At 30.8% G+C, this 25341-nt stretch overlaps 2 protein-coding genes and 1 long non-coding RNA gene across 7 annotated transcripts; all 3 read right to left on the bottom strand.

Annotated features, from left to right (window-relative positions):
- Positions 1-2059: 2059 nt before the first annotated feature.
- On the bottom strand, positions 2060-6008 carry LOC137812294 (ultraviolet-B receptor UVR8-like). 3 transcript variants are annotated; one of them, XM_068614222.1, is made up of 7 exons: positions 5692-5981; positions 4989-5028; positions 4595-4876; positions 4148-4497; positions 3675-4076; positions 2900-3284; positions 2060-2635 (listed from the first exon to the last, which is right to left on the bottom strand). In XM_068614222.1, exons 3-7 carry the CDS (start codon positions 4817-4819, stop codon positions 2393-2395), a joined length of 1605 nt encoding a protein of 534 aa, XP_068470323.1. In that variant the 5' UTR covers positions 4820-4876; positions 4989-5028; positions 5692-5981; the 3' UTR covers positions 2060-2392. The 3 variants fall into 3 exon arrangements, with proteins under 3 accessions (XP_068470323.1, XP_068470325.1, XP_068470324.1); XM_068614224.1 differs by having other exon boundaries at positions 4595-5028; positions 5692-5918; XM_068614223.1 differs by having other exon boundaries at positions 4595-6008.
- A 4882-nt stretch (positions 6009-10890) lies between these two features.
- Positions 10891-14796, bottom strand: LOC137812296 (ultraviolet-B receptor UVR8-like). Of its 3 annotated transcripts, XM_068614225.1 has the most exons (7): positions 14535-14796; positions 13861-13900; positions 13467-13748; positions 13025-13374; positions 12525-12926; positions 11748-12132; positions 10891-11406 (listed from the first exon to the last, which is right to left on the bottom strand). In XM_068614225.1, exons 3-7 carry the CDS (start codon positions 13689-13691, stop codon positions 11164-11166), a joined length of 1605 nt encoding a protein of 534 aa, XP_068470326.1. In that variant the 5' UTR covers positions 13692-13748; positions 13861-13900; positions 14535-14796; the 3' UTR covers positions 10891-11163. The 3 variants fall into 3 exon arrangements, with proteins under 3 accessions (XP_068470326.1, XP_068470327.1, XP_068470328.1); XM_068614226.1 differs by having other exon boundaries at positions 13861-14775; XM_068614227.1 differs by lacking the exon at positions 13861-13900 and having other exon boundaries at positions 14535-14772.
- Positions 14797-16347: 1551 nt separating this feature from the next.
- Positions 16348-23589, bottom strand: LOC137812297 (uncharacterized). Its single transcript, XR_011081245.1, has 3 exons — positions 23323-23589; positions 23083-23213; positions 16348-16615 (listed from the first exon to the last, which is right to left on the bottom strand). It is a non-coding gene; the product is annotated as an uncharacterized lncRNA (long non-coding RNA).
- Between the last annotated feature and the right edge of the window lie 1752 nt (positions 23590-25341).

Here is a 25341-nt window from a genome sequence, read left to right on the forward strand (position 1 = left end):
AGTTAGGAATGTATGGTTTGTGGTTATAATTTATAACGGAATTAAACTAATAATGATGATAAATAAGAAAAAAAATTTATTCTATAAATATCTTTCAAATTGATTCCAGTGGTTCTAAATATTTTTTTTTTCAAACTAACATTTCTTGCAAATTTTATCAAAATGGTGCAATTTAGTTTTAGTATTACAAATAGGCAAATGTGAAAAAAATTATAGAAATGAGATTTTTTACATAAACAAACGTCAATTAAATTCATTAATCTGCCACTTTTTTTTAATTAAAGTTGTCAACACTTGCAGTTTAAATAAATTGTGAATAAAACTGGACATGGATTCACAACTTCAATGTATTTTGTCTCAATTAAAATTATTCGGTTGACAAGTTCAATTGTTTTTTTTTTAAATAATTAATATGTTTTAAAATTAAAAAATATATATAATAATAATTTAAAAATTGTTTAGAATTACATGAAGTGAATAAGAATATTGTGAAAATTTTTATTTTATTGATAAATAATTTTAAAAAATCAAAACTAAATTTTGCTTTGACAAAAAACAAAATTACCTTAAATTAAATTAAGTTGATAAAAATATGTTGTGTAATAAATGTAAAATATTTAGTACTTTTTAAATATTGTTAAAATTAAAAATAGTTTTGTAGTTTAAAAAAAATAAAATTATGTTCGTGAAGTAGTTTTATTTATAAAAAAAATGGATAACATTAAAACAATATTTATAAAATGATAAATAAGTATAATTTATTATAAAATAGAAAAGTAGGAAAAATTGTCATCTATGAAAAAGTGTCATATGGTAGTCTTATTCGTTGTCGTTTTGGGGTCGTTGTTCGGATGAAACTTTAGGAGGGGTGAAGGTGAAATATCATCGTCACTGACTTCGACTTTATTGTTCTCACTCTGATTTTCGAACATCTATGAAAATATTGTTCATCGATAATACTTATGAATCATGTTATGAAAATTCAATCAATAAAAAAGAGAGATTGTTTTTAAAAGGCACGTCAAAGAATTAATAGAAGAAGCTTCTTTCATCACTGCATAAGTTTTTAATGTTTTTTTTTTCTATTCCCTTCCTTCAATCACAAGGTCTTTCTTAATTTTCTTGGGCTTATAGTTCTTTATTGTAAGATATTTTGACCTACTCCCACCTTCAACATTAATGAGATATTATGAGTAATAAAAAGAGTTCCTCACACAACATCTCCCATTTTAACCTCCAAATAATTTTCCTCTTATTTATTGTTCAAATTAAAATACATATATTATGTTTTACTCTTTTATAAGAACAAATTCTTAGACTTCAGAGTCTTCCTCCAAAGCTCAAGTTCAGCATTCCTCCATTAAATTTATATCATTAAAAAAATATATGCATTTATTAATAAGTTTTTATGTAATTTTATCCTTCTAGAAAATTCCTTACTCTTGCTTTTAAGACTCACAATAGTTACATTATCGTACACGCCATGTACAACCTCAATTCACTATCTCTGATGCGACATCTTCTTTTAATCTAAACTTAATTACCCTTTTTTTAACAATTTCTTTTCTAATATACACCATTTTAAATATCCCCTCTGATTTTAAATACAGGAACAAAAAATGTTCCTCTACTTACCTACCATTTTTTTGGTACTTCAAATTTCGCCAAATAACTTAGCGGAACACAACTTTCATTATAATACAAAAAAAGACCAACAAATTTACAATTTTCATCGTCAAAGTCTTAAAAACTTCTTTTATATCTCAAACTTGAACTCTATGTACTATAATAAGCAAAATTTTGTTCATGATCTATAAACAATTTTTTTTGTTTCATCATCCATAATGGCACGTAATCCAGATATTTTTTTTTTCTTTTCCTAGTTTTGGCAAGCTTATATATTTTACGTTCTCCATTTACTATCTTAAGATCTCGACAAATTGTTTCAAAAACTTTAGATCTTACCTCACAACTTGTCTCTTTTTCAATCACTTCAATACTTTGCCTAATTTGATTTTAGATGAGATAAATTCAATGATTAAATAAAGAGTCAGTGGTGTCAAGAGAATCGCAAATTAGTAGATTGAACCAACTTTATCTAAGCAAATGATCCTAGGATAACTAAAAAAGTCAAGACAACTGAGGTGTATATGAACCTTCACCATTTTCAAGTATCATAATCTAGTTGAAGCATATAAGATTAACGTTAACAACATCAGAAGTGGCTGTTGGTGAGGCCCCTGTTATCTGTTGCCTAGCTTGGACATTGTCGATGCATTCTTTGATTCTATTTACATAATAAACAAGGGATTAAAACACTAAATACTGTGCATGGTGAGCATAAATTAGAGTATGACACGGTGTAAAGAATTGCAATACACCAACCACACAGTTAACCAAGATCAATATCAAGTCGCTCTGGCTTTCCTCTTTCAGTGTGGTTGGCACCAAGCTCTACACCTAGTTGTCCTTTGTCCCCAGCCCCAAAGGCATACAACTTCCCTGATTCAGTTAAGGCAAAGGTATGAGCATTCCAATATATGGAATTGGTCAGACTAATCTGCACCACCTTTTCATTGATCTCTTTCATTGAACTCACAAGCTTTGGACTTAACACATTTGCATGCATGTCTCCCTGCACAACAACAAACATAAGATTAAACTTTCATACAATGCATTGTAGTCACCAACATAAAATTAGGTTTCTGATACTTGTGCCTCGGTTCTATAGGCATTTTACAAGCAAATGTAATCCATATTGCATAATAACCAGGTCTTAACAACGGGAGCTTGGACTGTCACATCATGATTGCACAAATAAAAGGAAGGCAACTTCCTTTTAACCAAGCCAAACAAACAATTCACAAATAAATACAGTGCAAGGCATGAGCAAGCAGACCTGTTCATTATTCTCAGGGTTATGGCCAAGACTGGCAGATTCTCCACAACCAAATGAATACACATCACCATTATCAGCCACTACAAAGGTGGTGTAATCTCCTGTAGCAACATGAACTGCTTTGACATCTCTCAACTCTTCCACCACCTTAGGTACAGATTCACATTCTTCATTACCATGACCCAAGCAGCCACAACGACCCCAGCCCCATGTGCAAATCCGGCCGTCCTGCCCCACCACAGCTGCATGCCAAGCACCAGCCGCAACCACCTTTGGCTGAAGGTTTAACACTTGGAATTGTTCGATCAAACGAGGATACTTCTCATCAGTTTTTGAGCCATGGCCAAGCTTCCCACCCAAACCACACCCAACAGAGTAGACAGACCTATTAAGATTTCAGAAAAGGATCACATAATCAATCAATAAACAAAGACGCGCAGACACACATAGTCATTACAATTAAAATGAAAGGTAATGTAAAATCTAAAAGAATAAAAATCAGCAATGCTTAAGCACTTTCATAAATCTTGAAGTTGGGAACTTACGATGAAAGTACATGTAGACAATTAAAGAAAACAGTATGGAAGATATATGGTTTGCCATTAGAGGAATAAATCATAATACAAAATATTCTCTTTTCGATCTAGCAATATGCATAGAAAAAATAATGATGGAAGAGTGCCCAACTTGCATCAATGATATAACTCTCAATTCTCTTCTTGCCAAAAAGGAATTCCAACAGTTAAGAGAAGGAGAAAAAAAAGATGAAGCTCACATTCCACTTGGTTGACAAACCAAACAAAGGAGGTAGCAGAAACCGGCAGCTATCTGCACTACTGGCATGTGCTCCAGAGCTCCTAATAAAGGACGAGGTTCCACATCATTAGGATCTGTATGGTGGCAGAGTTTTCCATCACTACCCCAAGAAAAAGTATAAACCCTGCCTTCTCTTGACAATACGGCTGTGAAAAAGTTTCCAATTGCAGCTTGCACAACAAATATGTTTTTCAAAGATTCAACTAACTGTGGAGCTGTAACCATTTTAGATCCTTGAATTCCATTCTCAGCTTCACCAAAAGAGTCTTTCCCAAAGGCATAAACCTGCCCAAAATCACTGATTAACATTGTTCTCCCTGTCGCAACAGTAGCTTGTATAATCCGGATGCCTTGTAAAGCTCTGCAGCATAATGGAGTTATGTTATCCTCAATTCAACAAGAACTGTGGAATGCAATAACTAAAGTTCCAACCTGATTGGTCGAGGTTGCCATTCCTCTTTAGTTGTACCATGCCCAAGTTGTCCTGAACTATTGGACCCAAATGAATAAACAACCCCTTTTGATGTCACAGCAATGCTATGACCAGGACCTGCTATTGCCTGTGATTTCTCTCTTCTGCAACATGCTTCTCCAGCCATCAAAAACCTCAGAACCAATTTCCAAGAACCACCACATCTTTGCTTCAAATCTTGCTGTTGTTCAGTCGTCATTGGCTTAAAAATGGCTCTCTTCTGGCACATGTCCAATGCAGCAAGCTCTGACAAGGACAAATCGAAATCCGGAGCAAAGTTTGCCGGCTTCTTGAAGAAGGAGCATGTTGCCTAAAAAATACACAATAAAAAAGAAACCAACAGTATTAGACTTAGTAATTACAATTAATTAATTAAGAGCTGAAATGCAGATAAGCACTGCACTTGCCTCAAGTTTAGCAAGGTCTTGAGGATACAAGCTACATGATGTAAGGACATGAAGGACAATTGAAGGATTAGCAGACAAGGGAAACTCTCCTGGACTGGAGTCCCCAAAGCAATGGCGTAGTTGGCGCTGAAATGTAGGCAATTGTGTGGCAACAATGGTAGTAATTGGCTGATCAGGGATGTTATGGTATTGTATAGTTGGGGTTCCACTGGTAGTGGCATCCATGGGCACTGCCAACCTTATACAGTGCCCAAACACAGCAGAAGAAAGGATCTAACACTTCTGGGAATTATGAAAATATGTGCAAATGCATTACTACATTATTTAATTTCTATTTCTCAGTTTATAGCATCTGAAACTCTACACATTGTTCTAACTTGTAACAAGCATGTACCTCAAGAATGTATTTGACTAGCAAATCTCAGGTCTCAAACCTACAAAGAAAAAAAATATACTTATAAAAGAGAAACAAGTTTAGTTTTTTCTAATGCAGTTGAATTACATGATTGTCTGTCTCTATTCACAACAGCACTATATAAATCAAAGACACCAGAAGGCAAGAATTTAGTCATGAAACTTATATACCACAATAAAAAAAAATTTGACCGATCGTATAATTGATTAAGGGTGAAACCTTATGATCAAAATTGAGGATCCAAATAAAGTGATGGAATCCAAAGAAGAAATCTTTGAGAATTACACTGTTCCCAGATTATGGGATATTCTACAATCATACACCCAAAAACAGAAAACTAAAAAAGGAAAAAAATTTCTGATCAAAGTTGAAATAATCGCATCAAAGGTTGATCATCCCAATCAAAATGAATCAAATTGCAAAATACCCTCTTCCATACGGAAATCAAACATCCCTTTTTTTTTGTTGACTTTCCCAGATCAGGGAATCACAAGTAACCCAATGAACAAGTACACTTGCTGGATACGCAACCAGAAAAAGGGAAAAGCAACAAAAATTAAAAAGAATAAGGAATCAAGGGAAGGGAGAGCCGAAAATAAAACATGGTAAACAAGTTTTGGGTGAATGGAATTCATTATGATCGTTATAGATCGAAACAGAGACACGTGGAAGCGGTGATTACTTATGAGAGGGATCAACAGCGATTCCTCAAACCGAATCTTCACCATCGGTGCAGAATTGTGGAGAGAGTTGTGAAGTTTTTTAAATGAAGGAAAGATCAAGTGAGTATATGATCAAATGGGCAAGAGCTGAAAATCAGAGTGAGAGAGAGAAAGAAAGAGAGTTGAGGTTTTGTATAGCTTTTGAGAGTGAAATGGATGAATCAATAATTTCTTGTTTCTGAAATGCAAGGGTCTCTTTTATCTCTCTTTTATTTATATGATTATTGCTAATGACGATGTGGTTATGATTGTTGTTACTCTTAAGTCACACCAATTTATTTAATTCTACAACCCATTTGCAACTAAAACTATCTTAGTGTAATTCATCAATATATTTCATTTTTTACTTTATTCTTTAAATTTTACAAATTCTTTTGAATTAATTAACTACCCACAATAAAAAGCTACCTGTTATAAAATTATAAAAAGATATTTGTTTATTTTATAAATATATTTTTTCATAAATCTAAAAATAATTACATAAAAATTATTTATTTTATTTTTTATCAAAAAGAGAAAATGAATACACGTGTAAGCAGATGTGTTTCCACCAAAGAGAATTTTAACTATTAATGTATGGTTTAATTACCAATTATATCTTTATTAATATAATTTATTTCATAACTATTTTTTAAAATTTAATGAACTATTTATAATAAAAAAATTACCCATAATAAAATTATTAAAAAAATATTTTATAATTATTTTTATAAATGTATTTTTTATAAAAAAATTTAAAAAATTATGATAATTTTTTTAATTTTGTTATCATAATTTTATTAGTAGTTGATTCTTATTAATAGGGATATGACTTGTTAGTTATTAACTAGAATGATTTAATAAATTAATTATTAATTAGATTGAGTAAAACTATTCAAAATCTTGAATAATAAAAAAATATTTATTAGTGTTCTCGCCGTCCATCGGATTACGAATGAGTTCTTCTTGGTCTCTTTTTTAGTACTCGATCTAGCAAGACGCTGGTATAACTACCTCCAAGCTTTAGCGAACCGTTCTTTTGGGATGAGGGGGGTTCCACCTGTGATTACACTACGACGCTCAAGTCAGTAAGAACACAAAATATAGTGTATATAGTGGAATATATTGCAAAGGTGCAAGTTGATATACTCCTCTAGGTGGTTGTCTATTTATAAGCCTTCATGAGCTTGAATTTTTGACTCTGGTTCCTTTAGGCATCAATGTGTCATATTATGATAACTTTACATAAAATCTGAATATCATATAATATAATCGAAGTATTTATGTAATATAATAAGGGATATTAGGCAAATAAGTTAGGGCATTTATGTGATATAATCAGAGGATATTTATAGTGTAATAAGGAATATTGCGTCAACATTTATAGTGTAATTAGGAATACTCTGTTTAGCATTTATAGTATAATCAGGAATCCTGCGTTTAACATTTATAGTGTGATCTGGACGGACTCTGATGAGCCTCTCAGTGGTATGGAGACACGGGTAGCTCGGCTTAATTCCTAGCCATTTATCGGGACGGTACACAACCCCCAGCCTTGAGCCAAGCCTGCTAGGTGCAAAGGCTAACGTCCGGTCTGATAGTGAGGTTGGTCGGCTTAATTCCTACTTAATGAGTGTGGTAAGCTCGACTTTCATGCAAGTAGGACACCTAAGTCGATCGGTTTTCTCCCAACTCCTGAGCCTGTTATAGGCTTCATTTTTTACGCAAGTTGGGGATCGCGTCGGTTGGATTTCTCCCCACTCTTGAGCCTGTATAGGTTTCATTTTTTATGCAAGTTGGGGACCGCGTCGGTCGAATTTCTCCCAACTCATGAGCCTGTTATAAGCTTCATTTTTTACGCAAGTTGGAGATCACGTCGATCGATTTTCTCCCTAAAAGACCATTTTTTTAAATTTTGTTCAAAAAATTTCCCTTAAATAAATTAATTCAAAGAAAAGTTTGAATTACTCGTTTTTTTAAAGAATTAAAGTTTTTCTTTTAAGTTCAATTCATTCCCTTTTAAACTTAGTCCATTTTCTCAACGATTATTAGCTATGATTGTTGAACTTAATCTTAAACTGAAACATATGAACATTAAGATTCATTCCAGTAGGAAAACTTAGAAGAAACCATCTATATAAAGTAACTAGAAAGATTTTAGGAATGAGACAGAAAGGATATGTATGGTCTGATAAATCTCGAAAATAATGGAACAAGATGTATGATCTTAAAAGAACTAACTTTGAAATTTAATTTGTTTAAGAGTAGAAGTAGTTAAAATGACTTGAACCTTGAATATTTTATTGTTAAAGTTAAAAAGCTTATAAATAGTAAAATTAATTATTCAAACTTCATTTTATAAAAATCATCATTTCTTTAAAAATAAATATTTGTTCTTCTCTATAGATTTATGAGTTAATCGTTCATTTTTTTTTTCAAAATTTGAACCTACAATAATGAAGCTAGCATAGAATAGAAAATATCCATTTGATCATAATTTCATTTAGAGTAAGTTCTTTTTTATTTTTTACTTGGGTTGTTTATAAGCAACGTAATTTACATGAATTTTGAGGTACAAAGATAAATTTTTGCTAGTCCAAGGTCGTAGTGGTATCTTCAGTTTGATTATCAAAGTTTTATGTTGTCTTATTTGAGTTTATTGTGTGAGCCAGACCGTTGAAGTTTCGTCGGGATAACTAGATTTTTGGCTAAGAGAAACTATTAATTATGCAAAAAAAATGTATATTTGTGTTTTGCACAGGTCTTTGGTGACCATTTTGTTCGCCTAATGAAATTTGATTTAGTGAAAACCCGAAAGTTTTATTTGTTGGGAGACCGAAAAGTCACTATATGAGTAGACCTTTGGTTGAGCAAGCAAAATGGTGGTTAGACAAATTTATACATGTGCCTAATTCGCCAATCGAGCATAATGGTGGTTAAAAGAGACAATGTTTTCTAGACTATGAAGAAAATATGTTTGTAAATGGTTTTAAATCTAAAAATTGTTTATATTTCACTAAATTGTTATAATTTATCAACCTTTTATTCTAGAATATTGTTATAATGTGATGAATGGTAAATTGAAATTTGCTAATATTAATTTTATGTTGGAGTATAGGGTTTCAAATGATAAATTTGATATGTATGTGACTTATTATGTGATTGATGAAGTACATGATGATATGTAACATTTGAAATGTATGATGTAAATTCTATATGATGAAAGAAGAAATATGATTTGAGTTTAAATTTATACGAGTAAGAATATATGTTGAGTGTGTTGTGATATATATGAATGAAATATACGAAAGTTGAAGTCACAAACTTGGGATGTTATATGAATACTAATAATAGTATGAGGTATTAAGTGTATGCATATATGATATAAAGATCTCTTGCTTCACTAATAGTTAGGTCACATAAACAATGACATTATGTGGTGCAAAACTGAAAGAGAGTTTATCATATTATCATAACACATATTGAGGTATGAAAAGTGAATCATAACACATGTTTAGATTTGTGTATGAATGTATTTATATTTTCTTGATTGATAAGATCAAAATTATAAACCTGAGAGATTTTGTTGTAGGTTATGTGTTGATAATAACATATGGTTGAGATGCGAATGAATTTTATGAATTCTGAAAATGTATGTATTGTGAAATTTTAAAATACTAACTTATCCTTATCTTTTATTGTAAATATGATATGATTATGATGACATATTCTTAAATAATAAGAGATGCTTGTAAAACAAGGATAATCTATACTATATATATACATTTATTTATATATATATATATATATATATATAAATAAAGTAAGTGTAGCAATATTTTGTGTTACTTATTTTGTTTGGTAAAGAATATACAAATAAATTAGATAGAAAAAATTTAATAGAAATATATATGAAATAAATTCAAAATTCAATTTTATATTGAAAAGAAATAAAAAAAAAACAAGAGAGATAGAAAAAAAAATATAATAAACTTCATTTTTTTAGTTAATTCACTTTGTATTACACCTAACATTATATTAAATTTATTTCCATTCATACCTTACTATCTCAACCAACTCCTTGTAGAAGTTTTTCTTTGTATGAGGTGAAAGGGAGGAGAATATAGAAGTTTTTCTTTGAATGAGGTGAAAGAGAGAAGATAAAAGAGAAGATAATAGTGTTTTAATGAGTGGGTTTGGTTGAGATGAAATTGTTGTAAATGCCCATGCTCTGCCCTTCTTGTTGGATTCAATGGAATTAAGGTGAATGTGAGTTAGTTAACCATGACACCAGATCCATAATTAATTATAAACTTATCACATTATTATGTAAGTTACCTAGGATTCATAATAATTATACACTTATCACATAATTAATTAGGTAAGTTACCTAGAAATTCAAGTTATATACAAAATATTGACATGCATTACCTATATTCAATTATCAAATAATCATATTGGATTATATAATTTTTATAATAACAAAAAAATGAAAGAGAAGTGTATATTCATCCCAAATTTTTAATTTTATTTTTTTTCCAATGAAAGATATAATTATATAAATTTCCTTTTTTTCAATTTTTTGCACTATGACATCAAACAAACAACTTCATTTTTTTTTTTCATTCCTTCAATTCCTTTAGCATCAACAAATAAGAAGGCTTAGTTAGGTATGCTAAAAAAAATTCACTGAAGTGATAAGAAGGGGGATATGAGGTGGAAATCTCATCTAAGTCACTGTTTGGATAAGAGAAGAATAATATTAGAAACCACAATCCCATTGGAGCACGTTTCTCCAACGTGGCTTTTCCAAATATTAAAGACGTCTTTGTATTGAAATTTACAACTGAGTTCATTAAAACAATATAAGTCTTGCAGGAATAAATTTTTAACTAAAATTTTATGGTAAAACTATATTTTTAAAAATAGCCAAATATACCACAACTCTCCAAACTAGATTTGAAGTGTCCAAAACTAAAAACGAAACAGAGCTTAAGTGTTAATCCTCACTGAGAACCACTATTCCCATTCTCTCTCCACTGTCATTTTTATATAGAATTTTAGTCATCTATAAAAAAAAATATTTTGAATCTATAATAAAAAAATATAAAACAAGTTACCTCTTACCGAAAGAAGTAGTACCTCTTACCTATAAACATTAAAATAAGAAGTCAGTGATGTCAAGTGAATCGCAAATTAGTAAATTTAACCAACTTTATCTAAGCAAATGATCCTAGGATAACCACATTCAAAAGTCAAGACAACTGAACTGTATATAAACCTTCACATTTTAAAGTATCATAATCTAGTTGAAGCCTAAGATTAATGTCAAGAACCTCAGAAGAGGCAGTGGGTGAGGCCCCTGTCATTTGTTGACACTAAAACTGTACGTAGTGTGCATAAATTAGAGGATGACATGGTGTAAAGAATTGGGAGTACACCAGCAAACATAGTTAACAAAGATCAATATCAAGCAGCTCTGGCTTTCCTCTTTCAGTGTGGTTGGCACCAAGCTCTACACCTAGTTGTCCTTTGTCCCCAGCCCCAAAGGCATACAACTTCCCTGATTCAGTTAAGGCAAAGGTATGAGCTTTCCAATATATGGAATTGGTCAGACTAATCTGCACCACCCGTTCATTGATCTCTTTCATTGAACTCACAAGCTTTGGACTTAACACATTTGCATGCATGTCTTCCTGCACAAGCACAAGATTAAATTTTAATACAATGGACAACCAATACAAAATCCAGAGTTCATTTTGCACTTTGCAACAGTGCACATGAATTCAGTACTTTCAAGTCATGCTGGCCCGTCATTCAGATTTAGCATAAACTCGGGCATTTGTATAATGCGATCAGGTCTTAAAAAAAGAAAAGCTTCAACTACAAGCTACATTCTGAAACTGAAAGTTCCAGTTCTTGCAAAGCAAAAACCGCTAGCCAGTTCATCATATCATGATTGCATAAAAATCAAAGGAAAGCAACTTCCTTTCAATCAAGCCAAACAAATCAGAGTGAAAGGCATAAGAAAGCAGACCTGCTCATGATTCTCGGGGTTATGGCCAAGACTAGCAGATTCTCCGCAACCAAAAGAATACACATCACCGTTATCAGACACTACAAATGTGGTGTAATCCCCTGTAGCAACATGAACTGCTTTGACATCTCTCAACTCTTCCACCACCTTAGGTACAGATTCACATTCTTCATTACCATGACCCAGGCAGCCATAACGACCCCACCCCCATGTGCAAATACGGCCATCCTGCCCCACCACAGCTGCATGCCAAGCACCAGCTGCAACCACCATCGGCCTAAGGTTTAACAGCTGGAATTGTTCAATCAGACGAGGATACTTCTCATCAGTTTTTGAGCCATGTCCAAGCTTCCCACCCAAACCACACCCAACCGAGTACACTGACCTATTAAGATTTCAGATAAGGATAACATAATCAATAAACATAAAGTTACTTATTACGAATAAAATGATATGAAATGTCAAAACCAGTCTACGTATGTTAAAAATAAAAAATCAGCAATGGCTAAACACTTTCATAATCTTGGAAATGTGGACTTCTGATGCTAATATATGTTGGCAATTCAAGAGAACAGAACAAAATATGTTTTTCCAATCCAAGAATAAATCATAACATACAAAAGAAAATTCTCATTACACTCCATCCACGTTAATATGCGCAGAAAAAAATGAAGTGTGGAAGAGTGCCTAATTTGCATCAAATGATAGAACTTTTATCTCAATTCCTTTTGAAAAAAAATGCAACAGTTAAGGAAAGGAGATCAAGCTGGTGCTCACATTCCACTGGGTTGACAAGCCAAACAAAGCAGGTAGCAGAATCCAGCAGCTATTTGCACTACTGGTATGTGTTCCAGAGCTCCTAATAAAGGACGGGGTTCAACATCATTTGAATCAGTATGGTGACAGAGTTTGCCATCACTACCCCATGAAAAAGTATAAACCCTGCCTTCTCTTGACAATACAGCAGTGAAAAAGTTTCCAATTGCAGCTTGCACAACAAATATGTTTTTCAAAGAATCAACTAACTGTGGAGTTGTAACCATTTTAGATCCTTGAATTCCAATTTCAGCATCACCAAAAGAGTCTTTCCCAAAGGCATAAACCTGCCCTGAATCACTGATCAGCATTGTCCTCCCAGTCGCAGTAGTAGCTTGTATAATTCGGATGCCTTGCAAAGCTCTGCACCACAAAGAGATAAGTTAATTCAAAAAGTTCACTTTCTTACGTTTGCAGAATAAGATGTAAGAACTCTGGAATGTACTAACTAATGCCCGAACCTGATTGGTCGAGGTTTCCATTCCTCTCCAGTGGTGCCATGCCCAAGTTGACCGGAACTATTGGACCCAAATGAATACACAATCCCTTTTGATGTCACAGCAATGCTATGACCAGGACCTGCTATTGCCTGTGATTTTTCCCTTCTGCAACATGCTTCTCCAGCGAGCAAAAACCTCAGAACCAATTTCCAAGAACCCCCACATATTTGCTTCAAATGTTGCTGTTGTTCTGTTGTCATTGGCTTAAAAATGACTCTTTTCTGGCACATGTCCAATGCAGCAAGCTCTGACAAAGACAAATCGAAATCTGGCTCAAAGTTTGCCGGCTGCTTGAAGAAGGAGCATGTTGCCTACAAAACACCACATCAGATATGAAACCGGCAGTGTTAGAATTAGTACTTCCAATTAACAACTTAAAATCTGTAAAACAGACATCACTTGCCTCAAGTTTAGCAAGGTCTTGAGGATACAAGTTACATGATGTAAGGACATGAAGAACAATGGAAGGATTAGCAGACAAGGGAAACTCTCCTGGACTGGAGTCCCCAAAGCAATGTCGTTGATGCCGTTGAAATGTAGGCAATTGTGTGGCAACAATGGTGGTAATTGGCTGATCAGGGATGTTATGGTATTGGATAGTTGGGGTTCCACTGGTAGTGGCATCCATGGGCACTGCCAACCTTATACAGTGCCCAAACACAGCAGAAGAGAGGATCTAACACTTCTGGGAATTATGAAAATATGTGCAAATGTATCACTACCTTAATTAATGTCAGTTTTTCAGTTTATAACATTTGAAACTCTACACATTGTTCTAATTTGCAACAAGCATGTACCTCAAGAATGTATTTGACTAGCAAATCTCAGGTCTCAAACCTACAAAGAAAAAACATACTTATAAAAATGACACTTTTTTTAATACAGTGAATTATATGATTATCTGCCTTCATTTATAATCGCCCTATAAATCAAAGACACAAGAAAGAAAGCATTTAGTCATGAAACTGAAGATGATCAGAAAAACAAATAGATTTTACTTTTCATAGACACCATATTAAAAATTCAGGTGCTGTTGAAATTGAGGATGAAATTAAGGTGAAGGAATCCAAAGAAGAAAACTTTGAGAAGTATACTATTCCCAGATGATGGGATATTCTACAATCAAACAAAAAAAAACAAAATTTCCTGATCGAAGTTGAAATAATCGCCAGTAATAAAAGGTTGATCATCCAAACCAAAACTAATCAAATTTTAAAATACCCTTCTCCATGCAAAAACCAAAATTCCTTTTTTTTTTGTTTTTTACTTTCCCAGATCAGAGAAACACAAGTAACCCAATGAACAAGTACACTTGCTGGATACGCAAACATAAAAAGACGAAACCAAAAAATTAAAAAGAATAAAGAATCAAGGGAAGCGGAAAATAAAACATGGTAGACAAGTTTTGGGTGAATGAAATTCATTAAGATCGATATAGATCGAAGCAGAGGCACGTGAAAACGGTGATTACTTATGAGAGGGGTCAACAACAATTCCTCAAATTGAGTGTTCACCATCGGTGGAGAATTGTTCAGAGGGTTATCACTTTTTTGTTGATGAAACAAAGAACAGGTTGGCACGTGATGAAATGGCGTAGAGGTGAAAATCAAAGAAAGAGAGACTCGAAGTTTTGTATGGTTTATGGGAGTGAGTGGATGAATCAATAATTTTATGGTTCCTCAAATGAAAGGTATCTCTTTTCTTTGTCCAGCGCTATTATGTGCTTTCTGTTTATTTATATTTGTTTATTTCTGATGAAGTAGAGATGATGATGACGATGAGGTGTCGCTACACGCTATCGTTACGTATTTTTCCTTAATTCATATACATATTTTATATTTTGAGAATAAATTATTTATAAGTAGTATTATAATATAGGATAACATATAACAACATTTTAAAAAAGATAAATAATTATTTATTATTTGCTTTATATAATTATAATTTAACTTATAGTAAATAAATATTCCTAAAAATAAAAAAGTTATATCCTCTATCAAATCAATTTATTTATACTATTTTTTTTCAATCTTTTAAAAAGGGTTAATAATGTTCTCATGCTAAACAAACTGAGTAAATAATAATAATATAGTCCGACTTCTTATTTAATTACATTTTTATGTATCATATTATTTATTGTAACTGAATAGTTTAGAGATGATAAAGGAAATAATAAAGTTTGTTAAATCTTAACTTTTCTTACTTGATTTTGTTACTAATAACTTCCCTAAAAAATCCAAATATATGGAATAAGAATATGTGCAACTTGAAATTGGTTACCACTAAAAACATTCTTAAATTTAATGAACGGTTCAACTAATATTAAAATTTATAGTTGTGCATCTTAGAAGAATGGAGTTTACATGAACATTAGAAAAGTGATAACATACCACGTAGGAATATCACAATAATAAAATACTACAATATCTTCTCTCATACAGAGAGAGAAGTTGAACTAAGCGGCGGTAAGTTAGAAAACTTCAATCTTCAATGGAATTGGTTGATGGATTTTACTCACTAAATTTTTAAGAAAATAAAATAAAAAAATGTTTTTAATTGATGGTGTCTCTCTCTCATAATTATCATTCAAACGAAAAATTTATTAAAGCAATATTTCTTTTCTAAAACTTATTTTGTTGATTTACAATCAATTTTTAAACGAATTTTTTATTTATTAAATCATTCTAAAATTTAGTAATACATTATACTAATTCCTTTCTAATAGTATTATATTCAATAAGTAGGCACGAGAGTATATCTCAGACTTTGAAATGTTATCTCAATGAACTAATATTGTCCTTTCTAAATTTCAAAATAATATGAAGGAGATAGTTATGCAAAATTTGCAATAATTTATTAAAGGAAAATTAGTTTAAAAAAGTGTTTATACTACAACTTTTAAAGTCATTAGAGAATGATTTTAAAATCTGAACGTTGTTTAAAATAATTTAATATAAACAATTCTACATTAAATTATGATGGTTATTGTCTTAATTATCATTTATTTATATATCATAAATCATGATTACTTGATTAAACGACGTTTTAATGTATGTCATTTAAAAGAACATAGTAAGAAAATATAAGCGAGGTAACAGTTTTAGTTAAAATTGTCGTTTGTTTCAATGATTTTAGTTAAAATTGTTAGGTAGTTTTTTTTTTCAATTTGTTTATTATGTTTTTTTTCTATTAGTTAACTTGTATTGTTTAATCTAACTAATTAATCAATTATAATTTTACAATTAAATTAATAATCTAACTAATAATTTAAATAATAACCTAACTAATAATCTATTTTTACAATTAAACGATGAATTTAATTAATAATTTAAATAATAATCTAACTAATAATTTACTTACATATAAATAACAATCTAACTAATAATTCATTACAAACAATAAAAAAAATTAAAATAAAAACTCTAAAATTACTAACCTAATAAGGGAGCAAAGGTTGTGGAGCTAAGGAACTTCGAAGGTGGCGCACAACTGCAACCGGCAAGCAGAAGATGAGTAAGCAGTATCAAACTCCAAATCTCAATTCGTTCTACACTGAAAGTGGAAAAAAATAATAAAGAAAGCATATCAAGAATACAAAACTGTACATAAACACAATAAAAACAAGATATTAATGACAACAATGAGAAGTAAATAAAAGGCGCACAAAAAAAAAAACAACAATAATGAAGAAGAAAGCAAGAAGAGAAAAAAGTTGGAAGGGAAAATAATTAACCATATATAAAGGTTATGATCTAATAACCATTATGTATGGAATAATATAGAGGTATAAGCAACAATCCCCCACATTATATAATAACATTATCTTAAGGATGATTTTTTTTATAAATAATTATCCTAATTATATATAACATTATACTCGAGAAACTCTAAATTCATATATGTTATAATTATAAACATTGAATCTTATAGCACTATTTACACTTTATTCTTCATCTAAATTCTTTTATTTTTATTTTTCTATCTAGTATCTTTTTGTGTTTACCTCTCTATTTTACACAGTTTCAAAAAAATTTAAAAAATTATAAATTAAAAGAAATTAATAATTTAAATTTTGAATGTATTAAAAAAATAAACATTTAGTTAGGAGTATGATGATGATTTAAGAACTATGTATGATAAATTCGTGTGAGATATTTTATTGGGATGTATTTAGATGAGAATAATATAATATATATGTTAATATCTTTACTATGGTACATTATATGTGTGAGCCTTTTCTATGTGTATTGTGATGATTACAAAGATGATATTTTATTTTAAAGGTTTAGGTATTAAACATGAAACTTGTTAAAAAAAATAGATATCTTAATTTCACTAATTCACTAGTGAGAAGTTAAAAATGGTTTTACATTTAACACAAGCACGTGTATAAGTCATCCTGACATAAAATCCTGAAGTTGACTTTACAATATGAAATAAATCTAGTAATAAATTACATTGCCCATTAAAGATGTGGATAAGGATTTCCAAAGTCCTGTTGCAAATATTTTAGTTTAAACTGTTTATTAGAAATGTTTGTTAATGATTACCTTTATCTTATTAACAATAAATCAGCAGTGGAATTTGTAATATATATTGATGAAAGTGTGATAAGCATAATATGTATTATGTGTAATGTTTAGTTTCGTTATCATACATAATACTACGTATGTTTATAAAACAAAAACTATAACATATAGCACTTATAATCTAAACAATAATACAAGTTATGACAACACAAATATATATATATATATATATATATATATACCTTAATGTAAAAGTTGTTATAAGAAACTTAAGTATGATTTTATTTCACTTTACTTTTAAACAACTCATTATATTTTTACAAATTTCACTCTAATAATGAGATCTTACAAGAATTTATAATTTATACTTCAGTTTCTTATCACAAAAAATTATTGAAATATTAAAATTAATATTCTAAGGTTGATATTATTAAGACTCAGTCTTGTATAAAAGCATATTCAATAACATAATAAAGGTCTTAAAATTAAGAATTTAGTTTTATATAAGAATACGGGCCTTAACAACAAAAATAATATTTGAATATCAAAAGTCATCTTCACAATCAATTAATATATAATTATAATAATTAAATTAATTTTTTAAGTTGTAAAAAAATAAAGTACAAATAAAAAGTTATAAAATGTGGATCTTGTAAAATTTATTATTGGATCAAAATTTATAAAAATATGTTGTGAGATGATTAAATGTAATGTAGCATAATAAAACTCTTTTCAAATATGAAAAAAAACAAACTCATAAGTTTCTTATACCACTCTTGGATGGTAAATGTTCCATAGTCTAGTTCATAATTTTATAGCATCCACTGTGCTAATTAACTTACTCTAATAAAAGTTTAACATAAGACTTAAATTTTAAAGTTAAGACTCTTCTTACTACTTTTGTACGAGATGTACTAAAAAAAACAAGTTGCCTAGTAAAATATACGTTGAAAAGTAAAGTTCGTCTATATTAATGTACAAGTTCACGTTAACCTACTAAAAAACTAAAAAATAAATAAGGTGAAAAAAGGAAAATAAAATATATAATAACCCTTTTGTATCTACACTTTACAATTTTAATTAAAGTTCGTCTTTATTAATGTACAAGTTGACCGTTAACATACCAAAAAACTAAAAAATAAATAAGGTGAAAAATGAAAATAAAATATATAATAACCCTTTTGTATCTACACTTTACAATTCTAATTATTTTGACTCCAACATTACACATAAAACAAATTATCCAATAAATACATTCCATCTTCATTGATCCTCCCATCACAAATATTTAGTACTAAATACAATATTACTATTATAACAAAAATGAAAACAGAACCACCCAAAAACTTTTATAAATTTGTATTATTAATTAAAAAAAATAAAACGGTTGGTCTTGCAGATTGGTCTATTGCAACTTCAGAACATATTTTTTTATGACCAAATGAGACAAGACAAATAAACTTGCCCGCTGAAACTTACAATCCGACCCACCTAAAAACAGGTTGATTAATTGTTTCAAAATTCATTTTGCATTAATAAGTGTACCAATCTACTATTTACTCTTTTTATTTTATTAACATTTAAAAAGTGTCTCTCTCTGTGTATATATATAACACTTGAAAAGAGCGTATAAATTCATTGGATTCAATTACATACTCGCTAATAAAGTAATTATTGATTAAATTTATTTTAAATTAATGAGACATGAAAAAGTTAAAAGGAATGAAAACATGAATGATGCCTAATTTAGATATATTTTCCTACATGCATGACACGCCATCCAATACGTAAATAATCGATAGCATAGATTCATAAAACCAACAGAAACAAAACAATAACAACAAATAACAAAAATTCCACACCATCAGAGAGGAAATAAATAAATGAATAACAAAAATTGCATGTTAGGTATAAAGCTGGCTAATTTTTTTGTTAATATCCTTAAAAATATTTTTAATTCATTTAAATTTCCTTTGTCACTGAAATTTTTTATTTGTTTTCATTCCCATAAAATTTGAAATTACATTTTTAGTCCTCCTAAAAGACGTGATATTTAGTTTAAATCCTTCTAAAATAACTTTCTCTAACTTTCATCCCTCCAAAATTTTAAATAATTATTTTTAGTTCTTAATATTCTTTTCAAGATAGAAAATAATATTTAGTTTCTGAATTTTAAAGAGTCTTTATAAAATTATTTATGTCGATATTATACTATAAGATTAGTACTTAAAATAATCAGTTAATATTTTATTTAACACATAAATGATTAATTAATATCGAGTGGTCATTTTAATTTAAAAAAAAACAAAAATAGAAAAAAAAATACATTTCTATTTAGGACTAACAATATGTTTAAACCCTCTGATTTTGTTTCTTTATCACATTTACTCGGCTTCTAAATATATGATGTCACCAATTGGCAGTTACTTGATAGTTGACACCAAAGCCAATTCACTATTTAAATTGTCAACAATTCGTTAAAAAAAAAATATAAGTAAATTCAGGAGGATCCAAAGCCAGATACCAGGTAGCAGGGGGTTCAAGGCTTAATAAGCTTAATTATTTAAGAAAATAAGCTGAGTTTCTTCTTTTTCCTAAAAAAACCCAAGATTTGACCTCAATCCCTGTTTTCTCTCCTATAGCATTGAAACCGATAATTAACAAGTAGACTGAAGGATCAAATGGCATACTATTAAACATACTGATACAGATTTGGATCACCTTTAGTTGCCTTCTTCCTATTCTACACGTAAAAAAATGCAGTTTTGGAAAAACTGAAGTAGAATGCTTAGTTCATTTTTTATATCTAAGAAAGGGATGCAGTGGATAATTAATAAGAAGGTGGAAACAATAACGAATTGACCCAACCCCAAGACAGTCAAAGCTCTAGGGTTTTCTAGGTTTGATGGGATATTCTTGGAGATTTATTCGTGGATATGGAAAGGTAGTTAGACCTGTGACAGATTTGTTAAAAAAGGGAAATTTAGTTGGATACCAGAAAGTATTTGAACAACTTAAGGAAGCAAATCACCTCTGCCCCGGACCTTGCGATGCCAGATTTTTCTCAACCTTTTTCCCATTGAATGCTATACTTCAGGAAAGGGAATAGGGCCAGTGTTAGCTCAAGGTAGGAATCCTAAAGCGCTCTTCCGAAAACCATTATCCGATACCGCAAGTCTATATGGGAAGGAATTGATGGCTTTAGTATTGGTTACTTAACATTAACGACCCTACTTATTAGGACAAAAGTTCACAGTTTACACGGATAAAAAAATTTAAGATATCTATTAGTGTAGAGGATTACAGCACAAAATCAACAAAATTGGTTGTTCAAGTAGTTGGGATACGAATTTGACATTGTATATAAATGGGAGCTTCAAATAAGGAAACAGATGCGTTAACGAGAAAAGTGGAAGATCAAGAGTTGCCAGACCTTATTGGCAGGAAGTTTCAGAAATAGACAAGGAACTATAAGTTGATCCTGTTTAGTCAAAAAATTAAAGATGAGCTTAAACAGGATACTGACTCCCATGGTAAATATACCCTGGAACATGGCAGCCTCTTCCATTTGAATACAGAAATTATTGCAAGAATATCACTCGAATGTTTCAGAAGGACATTCAGGGGTTTATCACAAGTATAGATGTCATATAGGATATCCGTATGGATTTTGTGGTGGGATTACCTAATTATAAGGAGTATGATGCAATTCTGATAGTGGTGGACTGATTGGGTAAAATGACCATTTTATTTTTCTCAAGACTCCTTATTCAGCTCGTTCTATTGCTGATGTTTTCCTAAGAATATCACTCGACTATTTCAGAAGGACATTTAGGGGTTTATCGCACGTATAGACGTTGTGCTCAATCTATATAATGGAAAGGGATGAAGAAGATGGTAACTGAGTTTGTAGCAGCTTATCATACGTGTCAACGTAGCAAATATCAGGCTTCGTCACCCGCAGGACTACTGAAGCCATTTCCTATTCCAAATGCCATATGGGAGGATATCGGTATGGATTTTATGATGCAATTCTCTTAGTAGTGGACAGATTGAGAAAATGGCCATTTTATTTTTCTCAAACATCCTTATTCTGCTCGTTCTATAGCTGATGTTTTCCTAAGAGAGGTGGTCAGTTTGCATGGTATTCCAACTTCAAAGGTAAGTGATATTTAGTATTTCTTAGTCTCTTTTGGACAGGAACTCTTTAGAAGACAAGGCACTATATTACTGAACAGAACTTTGAAAACTTATTTACGATGTTTCACTTCTGAACAACTGAAGGCTTGGGCGGAGTTTGTTCCATGGGCAGAATATTGGTATAATACCCCGTTATTAACGACGGCAAAGTGTACACCATTCGAGGCGATATATGGAAGGGCTCCTCCTTCAATAGCTAGAATTATTCTAGGAGAGATTTTGGTAGAAGCAGTAGTACAAGACCTAATGGAGAGGAACGAAGCTTTAAACAGTTGAAATATCATTTTGGAAGAGCCCGGTATCACATGACGAGATATGCTAATATGCATGGGATCCATCAAAAATAAAGGTGGGAGATCGGGTTTATTCAAATAGTCGTCCTTATTGACAAGTTCAATGCCTACAAGACTGCATCAAAACTGGCAGTTGGCTTCTATGGGACCTATGAAGTGTTCTAGGCGATAGGAGCAGTGGCTTTTCAGTTACAGCTTCCAGTGCAGGCCAGAAATTAATTCACCAGTTTTTCATGTTTCTCAGCTAAGTTGGCAGTAGGAGATCATCCAGTAGAATCAGAATTTCCAGTAGGATTACAGTGCCATTCCACAAGACTACAACCATATCAAGTGTTGGGAACTAGGATGGTAGAGCAAGGAGAAGAAACGGTACGGTAACTGCTGATTCAATGGCAGAATACATCACGGGAGGAGGCAACTATACAATAATACAACAAAAATTTCCGGAATTCAACCTTGAGAACAAGGTTTTTGTGGAGGGGAAATATTGTTAAGAAAGGGAATCAAGGTCATTCACAAGCTGACCCAAAACCTTTGTTAGTATATCAAAGGAAAAATAGAAGACGGTAGTGGGCAAAATACAGAAGTTGGTTAGGACTGTTGAGGCAGTAATGGCAAAGAGAGAGGAAGGGTATACTATGGAGCACTTGAGGGTTTATGGGGGTATGAAAAAGACTAAATTGTTGTGACAGGGATAGGTCCTTCTGTGAAACGAGAGCAACCTCCTCTCTGAAGAGCCATTATACTTGTGAGATTCAATCAATAAAATTCTCTTTCTTCAGTCATATTACTCTCCTTATCTCTTTTGAATCCTTAATTCCTAACACTATAACCATAACAAGGTCAACATCAACGACAACAATTGCAAGGAAATAACCAAGGAATCACAAAGGTACGTGTGGGAGACCCCAAGCACAACAAGCAATTCAACACGATACTAAGCTAAGGATAGGATAGACAAAAGCAATCATGGAATATAGAAGGTTTCAGAGCTTACCTTGATTCTGAGATTTCTGAGCCAAAACTCACAATCAGCATAACCTTCACTTCAGCCATTGTCTCAAACATAAACGGACTGATTTCGATGATAATTATCTTGATAGATTGCGATACTGGAGATAGCCAATACTAAAAATTGAAGAACAAACGCCACCATAAATAAATAAAACTCAATCGCAAGTAACATAAAAAGTGTGGCTTAGCGAAAAGAACAAATAAAAGTGGAGATGAAATAAACCTATTTTGAACAAAAAAATCCCGAAGAGGATGCAGAGGGTTCTGAAGCTGATGAAGCAAACGGCAACGGAAACGAGGCAACGAACGAGATGTGTAGCAGAGCAACTCAACAGTAGCGCGAAGATTCCAGAAACCTGTTCCACCGTCAAGAAACGTCGACGAAAAAACAACCTCCATCTTCTTGCTTTCTTTCAGATGCAAGGAGGAGAAGGAAACGAGAGAGAATAGAGAATTTTGGAATTGGTGGAAGAGGGAAGACACGGAAAAAATGTTTTTGAAAATTTTGGGTTAATTTTTATATTAATATAATTAATATTTAATTTGGGAGAGAGAGAAATGTAGTAGAACTGAAAAGAATAACTATTTTAAGGAAGCTTTACTAGTATTTACTATATAGCATTTAATCTTCTGAAATATTTTTTTAATAATATCCTTTTATGTGATTAAAAGATGAACTAATACTTGCATTAAGAAAAAATTATTACAAAATGATATTTTTCTCTTGTTATTACTGTAATAAATTATCACTCTTTATTACTATTGTGAGTAGTTAAAAAGTGTAAAAGTATAGAATGATAAAACATTAGTTGACATTTTTAAAAAATTATTTTATCTAAATTTATATTAATTAAATATTTTTAATTTGTGTGTCAAAATCTTAATGACTAATGTTTTTTTAACAAAGGATGTATTTTTTCTAAAGCAAAAAGTTAATGTATCTTCAAAAAATATAAATTACTTTTCTATAGCATTTATGTCTTTTACTATTAGTTGGAGATTTTATAAAATTATATTTTTTGTGACCTTCATTTATTATTAATGATATTGTCTTTTATATATTAAAAAAGTGTATTTTTTAATTCTTAAATAAACAATATATAATATGTTTTTCTCTTCCTTTTTATCTATTTTTTACAATATGTAATAAATATAATAAATTTTCTAGATTCTCAAAAAAAATATAACTTCTATTGAAAAATATAAAAAAAAAAATTTATCTCACAAACCAAATAAACTAAAAAAATGTTCATATTGGAGAACTGAAGGTCATAATAGAAGCAATTGTCAGCACAAATAAGCCTGGTAATAAAATTCAATTTCAAGTTTGATTATTAATTTTCTTATTTTCTTTACGTAAGTATTTATTCCATCATAAAAAAATTATTTATCAAATTAATTTCAAATATTACATTATAATTATAATTGTAATTAAATAATTATAATATATATTTATTTAAAAACAAGAAATTTTATAAAAAAATACTAAAAGGAGAAAACAATGTATCCCATGAACCTTCTCCTCAATTTTTTTTACTTGAATGCAAGAATTAAGAAAAGAAAAAGTGTAGAAAAAAAGGACGAGTGAAGGTTAAATAACTCCATTATTATTCCATTATATAACAAATATTAAGTTTGAGTTGAATATAATTCTAGCATAATTATTGGAATTTTTCTTGATACAAATGTGACATTTTTTTTAGTGTATAGAAAACCATCACGCAACACTTCACTTTGTTTCAATTTTTTTTTTCAATTTAACAAAGAAGTTGTCTTCACCATTTGCAACTTTGGAAGAAGTTCCCAAAATTGCATTCACCATTGACAACTTTGGATGAAGTTCTATTGAAAGTTTCCTTGGCTATTGACAACTTCTAATGAAAGTTGTTTGACAACTTTGGAAGAAGTACTCAAAGTTGCTTTTAATCATTGACAACTTTTATTGAAAGTTGTATTCACAATTGACTACTTCTATTGAAAGTTGTTCTTACCATTGGCAGCTTTGGAAGTTGTCAAAGTTACATTAAACATTAACAACTTCTGCTGAAAGTTGTATTCATTATTGGCAAGTTCTTGCCAGAGTTGCTTTCACCATTGACAACTTTAATTTAAAGTAGACTTCATCATTGACAACTTTAATTGAAAGTTGCATTCACTATTGACAACTTCTATTTAAAGTTCTTTTCACCATTGTCAACTTTGAAAGAAGTTGTCAAAGTTGTATTCACCATTAATTCTATTT

This window comes from Phaseolus vulgaris, chromosome 2, assembly GCF_000499845.2.
Source record: "Phaseolus vulgaris cultivar G19833 chromosome 2, P. vulgaris v2.0, whole genome shotgun sequence".
Classification (NCBI taxonomy): Eukaryota; Viridiplantae; Streptophyta; class Magnoliopsida; order Fabales; family Fabaceae; genus Phaseolus; species Phaseolus vulgaris.

What these genes read in the sequence shown, in the direction of transcription:
- LOC137812294 (XM_068614223.1), bottom strand. Translation starts at nt 4,819, where the DNA reads ATGGATGCCACTACCAGTGGAACCCCAACTATACAATACCATAACATC. An exon ending in TGGCAACCTCGACCAATCAG is followed by an intron (nt 4,077 to 4,147) that starts GTTGGAACTTTA and finishes ATTATGCTGCAG; the next exon opens with AGCTTTACAAGGCATCCGGA. An exon ending in GTTTGTCAACCAAGTGGAAT is followed by an intron (nt 3,285 to 3,674) that starts GTGAGCTTCATC and finishes AAATCTTAATAG; the next exon opens with GTCTGTCTACTCTGTTGGGT.
- LOC137812296 (XM_068614225.1), bottom strand. Translation starts at nt 13,691, where the DNA reads ATGGATGCCACTACCAGTGGAACCCCAACTATCCAATACCATAACATC. An exon ending in AAGACCTTGCTAAACTTGAG is followed by an intron (nt 13,375 to 13,466) that starts GCAAGTGATGTC and finishes GGTGTTTTGTAG; the next exon opens with GCAACATGCTCCTTCTTCAA. An exon ending in ACCCCGAGAATCATGAGCAG is followed by an intron (nt 11,407 to 11,747) that starts GTCTGCTTTCTT and finishes GTGCTTGTGCAG; the next exon opens with GAAGACATGCATGCAAATGT.